The sequence below is a fragment of the Nannospalax galili genome, unplaced genomic scaffold (genome assembly GCF_000622305.1).
Source record: "Nannospalax galili isolate Female #2095 unplaced genomic scaffold, S.galili_v1.0 scaffold117, whole genome shotgun sequence".
In the NCBI taxonomy this organism is placed as follows: domain Eukaryota; kingdom Metazoa; phylum Chordata; class Mammalia; order Rodentia; family Spalacidae; genus Nannospalax; species Nannospalax galili.
The window spans coordinates 371446-382429 of NW_008341422.1; the positions used below are offsets into that span (position 1 = coordinate 371446).

The 10984-nt window shown below is 37.7% G+C and overlaps 1 protein-coding gene across 1 annotated transcript in view; it reads right to left on the reverse strand.

The window, feature by feature from the left end:
- Adam10 (ADAM metallopeptidase domain 10) overlaps positions 1–10984 on the reverse strand; it is a 151238-nt gene that overhangs the window by 19207 nt on the left and 121047 nt on the right. Inside the window, exons 10-11 of the mRNA XM_017799089.2 lie at positions 8756–8919; positions 3039–3222 (exon numbers count right to left, since the gene is read on the reverse strand). Of these exons, the coding sequence (XP_017654578.1) occupies positions 3039–3222; positions 8756–8919 (348 nt within the window). The remainder of the gene's footprint in view (positions 1–3038; positions 3223–8755; positions 8920–10984) is intronic.

A 10984-nucleotide genomic window follows, 5' to 3' on the forward strand; every position in this document is an offset into this window, starting at 1 on the left:
GAAAGAGAGAGAGAGAGAGAGAGAGAGAGAGAGAGAGAGAGAGAGAGAGAGAATATCATTTACATAATGTCAGTCTGCCCTTGGAAAAAGGAAAAAAAGGCTTTTAAATAAAAAGTCCATGAAAATGATAAAAAGACAAGCTAACAGCCTGGGAGAAAACATTTGTAAAAAGTTATCTGACCCTAGTGTGGCTCTGAGCCTAGTGTGGCTACAGGATTACACCTGTAATCCCAGCACTTCAAAGGTGGAGATAGGAAGACTGTGAGCTCAAGGCCAGCCTGGACTACCCAAGGACAACCCAAAACCCCGTGTCTGACAGATCACTGTATTTACATCTTATGAAGAAATCCCAAAACTCAACAGAAAAAAAAAAAAAAAAATTAGATGCAGCTGAAGAACACGAAGAGACATTTCATCAAGATACATGGGTGGCAAACAAGCTTGGGAGGGAGTCTGGTATCACTATCACAAGAGAAATGCAAAATAAAAAAGAAATCATTACTACAATCCTACCAGAACAGCTTAAATCAAAGACAGTGAAAACACTAAATTCTGGTGAGACCAAGTGAAATGGGACCAGTCACACACGACTCCTGAGAGTGTAAAACGGTACCAGCCACCCTGGAAAATAGTTCGGGAGTTTTGTAAAAAACAAAACAAGTGAATACTGTATAGTCTATTAACTGGATTTGGGGGCACGTAGCCCAAAGAAATTTAAAAAAACACACACAAAAAAAACTTACGTTCACACACACATTACACATGAATTTTATAGCTGCTTTATTTATAGCAGTCAAACACTAAGAACAGTTCAGCTGCCCTTTACTGGGAGAAGCACTAAACACACTATTGCATACCATGGAGGACTTTTTCAAACAGAAGGAACAAACTACTAGTATAGACAATTTAGATGAATTTTCAGGGAATCCTGCTAAGTGAACCAAGGCAATCTCCAAAGGCTAATCTCAAAATCATACACACTGTACAATTTCATCTGTACAACATTTTTGAAAGGACAATATTTTCAAAATGGAGAAGAGGTGGGATGGCAAGAGGGCAGCAGGACATAGGCAGGTGTGGTTTTGAACAGGTAACACTAGGTATCCCTGTGCTGATGGACTACGACTCTGGATCTTGTCTGCGGTGGTGGGATAGATAAACCACACATGTGATCAAATTATGTAATCAAGAATAAAAACCCTGAGAAGACAGAAATAAGACCTGTTGAGAGTGGGCATGGATGACAGGATCAGGCCTAAGATGCTGCACCATAAGTCTGCATGATATTACCAGTGGAGACATCAGATAAAGGGAACTAAGCACCTACAGCTTGTTATAAAGTATGTCTATACACTCCAATAAAAACTTCTACTAAAACGAAAGGCTGGGCTTTATCTGGAAATCTCCCATTCTTTAACCCTTCTTTGAATATTCTTTACATACAAAAGTGACCAGGACTCAATGTTTGCACTCAAGTAACTTAGAATCTTGTGGGGAAGAAGGATACACAAAACAACTTTAAGGCAAACTATTTAGAATATAATAAATGCCACCAAGACAGACAAGCAGTGAACGCGAAAACAAGATGTTATGCCTATACAATGGAATACTGTTTACCCCTTAAAAGGAATGGAGTTCTGACACATGTTATAACATGAGAAAACCTCAGAAGTCTTAGGGTAAGTAAAATAAGCCAGACACAAAGGAATAAATATTGTATGATGCCCCTGTGCTCACTGGTAGGAGTGACAAGCAAACTGGGATACACTCACATGACACAGAACATAGCATATGCCTACTGCTGTGGTGAATCTCAAAATATGATGTAAAGTCAAAAGCAGACTTCCGCAAGCTACTAATTCTATTTAAATGAAATATTAAACAGGGAAACTAATCTGTGGTTAGACAAATCTTAGCAGCTGCCTCTGGGTGACTGACTGGAAAGTGAAATAAAATAATTTCATGAGGTGATAGAAATGTTCTGTATCTTCATAGTTACTTGGTTAAGTATGTAAATGTCATGTGCCAAAATTTACCAAATGGTATCAATTAAGACTTGCTACTTCACATCAATGTTTACTATGGCTCTATTCATGATAGCTAGGTGTCCAACAAAAGCAGAAAGGTTACAGAAAATGAAGCTGTTCCAGCACAAAGAGAATGAAGTTATTTGTTGTATGCAGGAAAATGAACAAAAATGTAGATAATCATATAAAGCAAACTAAGCCAGTCTCAGAAAGACTCTCATTTGTAGTTCCTAGATTTTTATATAGATACATAATCATGGTGTGTATATGGCATGAAAGCAGCAGCAAAAGTGTCTAGGGGAGAAAGGAGACTCACAGGAGAGAAGCATGAGAAAAGGGATTTGCAGGGGGAATATGCCCAATGAACAGTGAGTCACACGAAAAACAGAAAACAAAAAAACACAGATTTGTGCATTTCACCTGCTTTAAAAAAACAAAAAGAAAAAACAAACAAACAACCCTTAAACAATGTAGCTAATGACAAGTAAGCTAAAGTGTTTAGGGGTAAAATATTCTGCTATCTACAACTTAAAGTTGCAAGCAAAAATATAAATAGAGGAAGGGGGGACAGACAGATTATTAAGTATCTAAAAAAGCCAATACAGCAAAATGTTAATAACTGAAAAACGGGAGAGACAATGAATGCTCAGGGTGGCAATTGCTTCAAGTTTTCTGAACAATTAAAAACACTGAGCCAGAGAAATGGTTTAGTGGGCAAAGGTAAAGCATTAAAACTACAACTTTTAGAAAAACAATTTAAGGGTCGAGAACTGGTAAGACAGATGGCTCAGTGGGTAAAGGTGCTTGTGGACAAGACTGATGATCTGAGTTGGATCCCTAGAACTCACATGATGAAAGGAGAGAAACAGCAACTGCAACTTGTCCTCTGATTCCCCAGACATATGCACACACATGTATATACACATTCCCCCACATACACACACATCCCCACACACAAATAAATTAATGTAAAGAAGTTTTAATAATAAAATATTGGTAAAATATACATACCAACAAAACAGTTGTTTCTCTTTTTCTCAAGAACTTGACTTATATTTCTAATACTGCAGAGTGAGAATTTGTTATTGTTAAGTTTGTCTCCAGATGTTGCTCTTGCATACATGATGTAATTGCCATTTTCTTTTTGTCCTAAATTCTTTGACTCTCCTGGTGTGCACTCTGTTCCAGAATCATGCTGCCAAATAAAATAAGGAGTTGCATTCACAGGAAGCAAAACAAGGTTTTCAGGTCATCTGATTAGGTGGAATTTTCTCATCAGAAGAATAAGGGAAACTGTACTCTCTTGAGGAAGATCTAACAATCACTTAAGACACTGAGTGAGGATAAGCACTGGCTCTGGGACCACTGTTACAGCAGAGAAGGAAAACTGGAGGCCTAAACATGTAATATCATAGCTTCATAAGTAGAGACTAGAAATGAGCATGCACCATCATGAAAAGCATATTCAAAATAAGTTTTTATGACTAGTACAGATACTATAAATTACTTGGCATTCTTTAAAATATATGGTAAACTACATGTTAAGACTGGTTCAGAGAAGAGGGAGGAGAAAAAAACAAGAAAAATGAAACAAGAGACTGGCATTGGTAAGCAAATAGAGAACGAGAATCTAAGACAGCTGATTTATTAATCAGTACAAGAGAATGAAAATGCTGACCAGGGATAGAAAGATAAAGTAAATACACTTGTGCAACTTCAGATGAAGCCACAGACCCCAGCAGCCCAACTTCCTGGCACACATGCACTAAAAGCAAGCCCAGGGGAGATGGCTCTGTAAGTAGGTAAGAGTGCTTGCCGTACAATAATGAAGACTATTCAAATCTCCAGCCTGCATGCACTTATGCGCACACGCGTGTACACACACACACACACACACACACACACACACACACACACACGATTAAAAACCAAGGCATGGCTGTGTATCTATAACCCCAATCGTGGGAGATGGAAGCAAACCCATCCCAGGAGCTCACAAGCCAGCTAGTCTAGCCCACACGGCGAGCTTCCAGTCCAGAGACCCTCATCTCAAGGCAATGAAGCAGAGCAAAGAGGAAGATACCCAGCCTTCTCCTCTGGTTTCTGCATGCACAAACCACTTATGTGCATTCATACACAGACACCACACAAAAATTTTAAAGAACAACAGTCCTCAAATAATTCAGAATACATCATCAAAAAGGGCAAAAACAAGAGTGATTGTTCTATTTAATTAAAATTTTGGCTTGAATACCCAACAATCTTGCTCTCTAGGAACAAAGAATGCCCAAGTTACGTCGATCTTGTATCTCCCAACTGGAGGCCTCTACTCATATCTTCATTTTTCCTAATACCTCCTGGCTTTCTTCTCCTGAACCTAGATTCAGCATCCAGCAACTACTTACTATCTACACACATTACTATCTTGGGGTATGTTTCTGTTCTATGAACTTGAATTCAGTTTCTGATAAAGAATGGCATAAGCAACATTGTTCCATTCCTTTTTTTTTTGGGGGGGGGGTCTTTTTGAAGCAGGGTCTCCCTGTAGCCCCAGCTGTCCTGGAACTCACTATGTAGACCAGGCTGGCCTTGAATTCAGAGAGATCCACCTGCCTCTACCTCCCAAGTGCTGGGACTACAGGCATGCGTCACCACGCCCGGCTTCCAATTTTACAAATAGAAATATCTCAATACTGAATGGTTCTTAATGTCATTATGGAATAGCTTGTCTCCTTTCAAGGTAGTAAATATTATGGAGTATCCGGTCCTAGATGGATGCACTAAAATATCTAGGAGTACAGAAAACAAAATAAATATTGCTCCAAACTTTCAAAGAGACCTAATGTTTTTAAACAAAAACTGCAAACTTAAAACTATCTGCCTGGTCTGACTTGTTCAGAAGTGTTGTAATAGAGCCTTACAATGGCTATGGAAGGAGGATCAGGCTGTGAACAAGTACATTCACTATTTGACACCCTCAGATAAGAGAATAGAAGCAGCATGCAAAGGAGCAAAATAATACAACAAAAAGGCTATTTTGACTGGAACCCAAATGCTATGATAGTTCAAATGAAGAGTAATGTTTCACAAGAAAACTGTAACTTTAGCTTGATTAGAAAACAGGAAAATTATTTTGTGTCTGTGGCAGTAAGATTGGTATGGTGGTATAAACCTGTAATCCCAACACTCAAGAAGGTAAGGTAGAACGGTCACAAGTTTGAGGCAAGTCTGAGCTACACAGTGAGAATCTATCAAAAATAGAACAAAATAAAAAGAGAAAGGAAGAGGAGGAGAAGTGAGAAATATTCATAAAGTTTAGGAAAAAAAATTTTAATGAGTAAAGAAAAATTCAATTATAATCTACCGCCTACCACAATTATTAATATTTTGGTCGATTTCCTATATGATTATATTTGGCTGAATGATATTTTAATATACAACTCTGCCAAGCACAAATGCCAAATTTACATTTCCGCAGACCAGCGGGAAATCAGCACTGAGTCTGATTTTTGTTGTTTATTTACTTCCTTAAAATTTTATTTTTGTGGATATCATACATCCATATCGTATTTGCATTATTTCCATCCCTCCCTCCAACTCCCGCCACGTCCCCCCACTCCCTCTCAATTTCCTGTGCCCTTCCTTGAATACTGTTGTTACATATACATGTATGCATTTATAGATCTATTACACTGAATCCATACAGTGGTGCTCCTGTGAACCTGCATTCAGGGCTACCCAATTGGAGTTAGACAACTTCTCTGGGAGCTAAGAGCTTGGTTTTCTAAGTGGCTGCAGAGCAGTCCATGGTATTTTCCGACTTTGGGGCAGTTAGATTATTTTAAGTTTTTGCTACTGCAAATAAAATACAATAGATATCTTTTTAAATATTCATTTCTTTTAATACATAACTCTTTAGAGGCATCTTTTTTTTTCTTTTAGTTGTATTTCTAGAGGTAGAGTTAACACATTTTAAAAAAAGGATCAAAATTTCAAGGTTAAGGAGGGCAAAATAGGAGAATCATAAGATTGTCAAATCTTATGACAGGTAAGAGGAGACTGACACAAGAAATACACTTTGATTCAAATTATGCTTAGTCCTAAATATGAGGCTAAGGAAATTCTCTCTGCAGGTCATCATATAGGGGAATAAAGTTGCAACCAGAAGTGGCATAATTAGAATTGAGTTGTACAAAGACCAATCTGGAAAAAAGCAGGTAAATACTAGACTTTTTCAAAGAGCAGCAGGACCTTGTCTCATTTGACTGCAACTTTCCAAAACAAAGCAGTTACAAGTGCACAATGAATACCTGGGAAAGGATAAAGAAGTAAAAGGGACAATGTCAACCAGAGAGTAATACTGACATGACACAGATACATGACAGGAAAAGATAGAGATCAGACAGATGTGAAGGAAGACAGGTTTCAGAGTCCACGACTTTGGCTGATCTTACTATAAATCACTCAATAAATACTTACTAAGCATCTACTGTATGCAAGAATCGTAGAATTAACAAGACACACAAAGAAAAGGTGTGATTAAGCATAGGAAGATCATAAAAGTAGTTGGTATGAGAGGAAAGAGTAATAAAGCAGGCAAAGAAGGAGAGTCCACTAAACAATAAATAAAATACGCTATGCTAATTTACTAAAGGCAACCCCATTGGCAGTCAAATAAAGATGAAGATGAGAAGTGAGGGGGCTGGAGAGATGTCTTAGTGGGTAAAGTGCTTTCCAGCAATTATGAGGACCTGAGTTCAGATCCCCAGAACCCTGTGAAAGTTGAGTGGCACACAGGCAGTTCCCAGGTTTACAGGCCAGACAGAATGACTAACTAAAGGGTAGCTCCAGGTTCAGTGAGAGACCCTGTCTCAAAAACAGTAGAGTGGATAGCAAGAGAGGAAGAACATTAACATTGACCTCTGGCCTGTACACACACTCATCATGGGCAAGCTCATCCGCATACATATATATTATACACCAACAAACACACATGCATGTGCACGTGAGCAAGCAGGCACACGGCGCCTGCGCGCACTCACTCACTCACTCACTCACAAAGACTAAACATGCTAAGGGCATGGTCTAGATTCCCTCCAACTGTATTCTTAGAAGCAGCAGTATTAACAAGTATTAGAAATCAAGAAACTCAAGACCCCACCAGGGATGTGTATTTTGAGATCCTCAAGTGACTTAAATACACATTAAAATAAGACAGGGCCTGGGAGTAAAGAACAGAGAGTTAGAAGGCACAGTTCCCTGGAAAGACCTAATACCAGAGACTGTGAAGAGAGGGTGTCTGCTACCAGGGGTGGTGAAGAGAGTGTTTACTTGCACTTGAAACTGCAAATTAACCATGAATAACAGTTCCCTGTTTGTCTCTGAAATTTCAAGCATTCTTTTGAAAATAACATTTCAATATCTAGTTGAAATCTAGAAGAGATTGAGTTACAAATGTGGAGAGATTAGAGACATACCTTTGAAGACTTTAAACTACAGGACATGAATCTTTTTATTAATGTATTTACTTTAGTGGAGATGGAACCCCAGGCTTCATGTACAGCACTATCCAAGCACTACACTGACCTACATCCTCAACACCTTCAAATTATTTTTAAAACAACAAAAATTTCTGTGTTCACAAGTGATAAGGCACAAATGAGATGTTGTAGGACAGTTTTCAAGTGAAATTTTCCCAAATATGTATCTTGACAAGCTCTACCCAAAGCACAGACAGACTGTCTTGCAGTATTTCCTATTTCTGTGCTGAATTATGGTTTAGAGCATTTAAAGGGTGATACCAAAGATGGCTGGTAACTTTGCTACATGCAATAACTATACTATGGTTATATAAGAAACCTTTTTTCTAAAGTATGAAAGGATATGTTGCTTTAAACATCTTAGCAAAGAAAAAGAAAGGAATACAGAAAGCAGATATAGCAATTACTGAGTAACTCAGGGGTCAGCAAGCAAGTCCACAGGCTGCTATTACATGGCCTAAGCTAAGAGTGGCTTTGTGTATTTAAAGAATTGAAAAAAATCCAAAAACATATAGAGCATGAGATCAAAAGTTATCCCAAAGCCTAATAAAAAATGATCAAGCATGCCCTTTGGAGAAAGCTTGCTGACTCCTGTTCTAATGACAAGCACATGAGCCTATTGTGCTAGTTTTTTCTTCTGTGTCAGAAATTTATCATTAGAAATTTTAAAATATCAATCTATTTCCACAGAAGAAAAACATATATTCAAGTAAATCACAATAATGCTTTAATAGAAACAAAGCCAAAAGCCAATACACAATTTACTAGATTCTAAATGTACTTTACACAGGGAGTACTCATTCACAAAATATGAGTACACTGTGTACTAGTGATTGTTCCAGGGCCAGCAAATATCCTTTTTTCTGAACAAGAAGCCAGACTAGGCCATGGCTGGTGAGTGCCTGTAATTTCCAGAAGTTGAAAAGTGGAGACAGGAGGATCAGGAATTCAAGACTACCCTCAGGTATGAGACCCTGTCTCAAAGCCACTCCTCCCCAAAAAGAAGTCAGACACAATTCTGTGCCTTCACAGAATTCTTCTCCACTTCAGTATGGTCAATGGCATCACTATTGTTATAGCATATAAATATTAAACATTCATATGTGCACTACTTGTGCTACAAAAAATAATTTAATATAAAAGTTAGGCTAACAACTTCTAAAATTTTAATAATTAGGCAATACTTACTGGAGATCCAAAGTTATGTCCAACTTCATGAGCAAAAGTAATATGGGAGACTTTGGGTGGGACATGAGACCCATAGTTCTGAACAGTAATAATTCCAGTGTTTAAAGATTTCTTCTTACCGTCTGAATAGAGCTTACTCTTTTCACATATTCCTCCAGAGCTTCCTAATTTTGATTAAAAAAAAAATAAGAAGCTAAATTAGTTATCTATTCCCACCCGCAGAAAACCAACCAAATAAACAAACAAACAAACAAAAATCAAAAATAGTATGTGAAGCCAGGCGTGGTGGCGCACGCCTTTAATCTCAGCACTTGGGAGGCAGAGGCAGGAGGATCTTTGTAAGTTCAAGGTCTACATAGCAAGTTCCAGGACAGCTGGGACTACAGGCAGACCCTGTCTCAAAAAGACAAAAAATAAAAATAAAAAAAAAAATAGTATGTGAAACAGCTATACTCTGTTAAACATTTAAAATTTTTTAATTTAAAATACAACTAGTACCTAAATGCATCAAATACCCCATAGCTTCATCATTTAAAATAAAATGTTAATGGTCCCTGTAAAGAAGGCCCCAAGACTGAGTAAACAGCCCTAACATATGTCCTTCAGCATCAAAAGTCCTCAAAAGTTTTGTTGTCATTAGCAGAGCAAAACATTTCTATTTCCTTTAAATTTGAAATATGTCAACATTTTATACTGAAGCAAAGCCTACACCACTTCATCCTTTAAAAAGATAATTTATGAATTTAGGTGAAAGTTAAAACGTCTCAAGTACTATTTGGCAAAAGCTACTTCTACAAATAACAGTGATGACCATTAAGCATGTGATCACTGTCCTGATGTGCAATGTATCACGCATTCCACTTGTAAAGAAACAATTAAGCAACAGGGGTTTAAGAAAATAAACGAAATGAAGAAAAAAAGGGTGGCCACAGAGAAAGCAAATATGGAAAACTGTTTATCAGTAGTTCATTATACTAGTCTTACAAAATTTCTACAGGTTTAAACTGTTTTTAAAAACTGAATTGTGATTTTACAATGTGCCCTGCAAATATTTTCAATTTTAAAAGAAAAATTCTATTTTACTTACAGTAAGCATAGTAAATCATTTTATGGTTCATCTGTTACTAGCAAGAACTCTAGAGTTCAATATCAAAATGACAATACCTTCACAGAAGCAGTTATAAGAAATTCAAAAAAGATAAACCGGAGAGCCAAGCTAGCCGGTCAACCCGTGTCATTATATTCATTGCACAAGACTGTACCTTCTGTGCTTTGAGGCAGGTCTCCCTATGTTTTTCAGATTGGCCTTAAACTTGTGAATCTCTTTTGCCACAAACTCCAAAGCTGAGGTTAAAGGTGTAAGCCACTAAGCTTAGCTATATTTTCTTTCAGTTAACTTTATTAAATAGTTCTAATGGAAAGTTCTTTAGTTTATATTCACCTTTAAAAGGGAATCTGCCTCAGAGGCTCAATTAAGGCCCTGGGTTTGGTCCCGGCACCACAAAAATTTACTTAAATTAAATAGGTCTCCCTATTTGGTATTTTAAAAGATAGAATCAAATGCATTAATATATTCTGATAAGTGATCAAACTATTTCTATGCACTTACAACCATTATCACTAAACCACTTTAAACATCCAATATTTTAAATGCCCAATAAAACCTTTAACAGAAGGCAACTTAAAACAGAACTGTAGGAATGGCATGACCACAGCCAGGCTGATGGAACACACCTGTAATCATAGCACACAAAAAGCCAAGGCAGTAGAATCACAAGCTCACAGCGCAAGGCCAGCCTGGACTACATAATAAGAACTTTAGCCAAAAAACAAAACAAACAAAAACCCTGTTGTTTGTTTTTATTAAATATACAAAAAATAAATTTGAATAACTATTATGATTTAGCAAGCTGAAATAATAATGTCCTTTACAGAAAAGGAAAAGACTAAGCCATGGGCAGATTTAACCCAGCAAGGCACTGAGAGCCTGCCTATTCTCTATATGCTCCCTCTTCTGCACAGAAAACTGAATAGAGGGGGCTGGAGATAGCTCAGCGGTTAAGAGCACTGGCTGCTCTTACAGAGGATGGGGTTTGATTCCCAGCATCCACATCCTGGGAATCAACAACCATCCATAACTCCAGTTCCAGGGGAATCTGACATCCTCTTCTGACCTCTGCAGGAACTGCACAACACAGGTGCAGGGAGGGAGGAGGGAGGGGGGAGGGA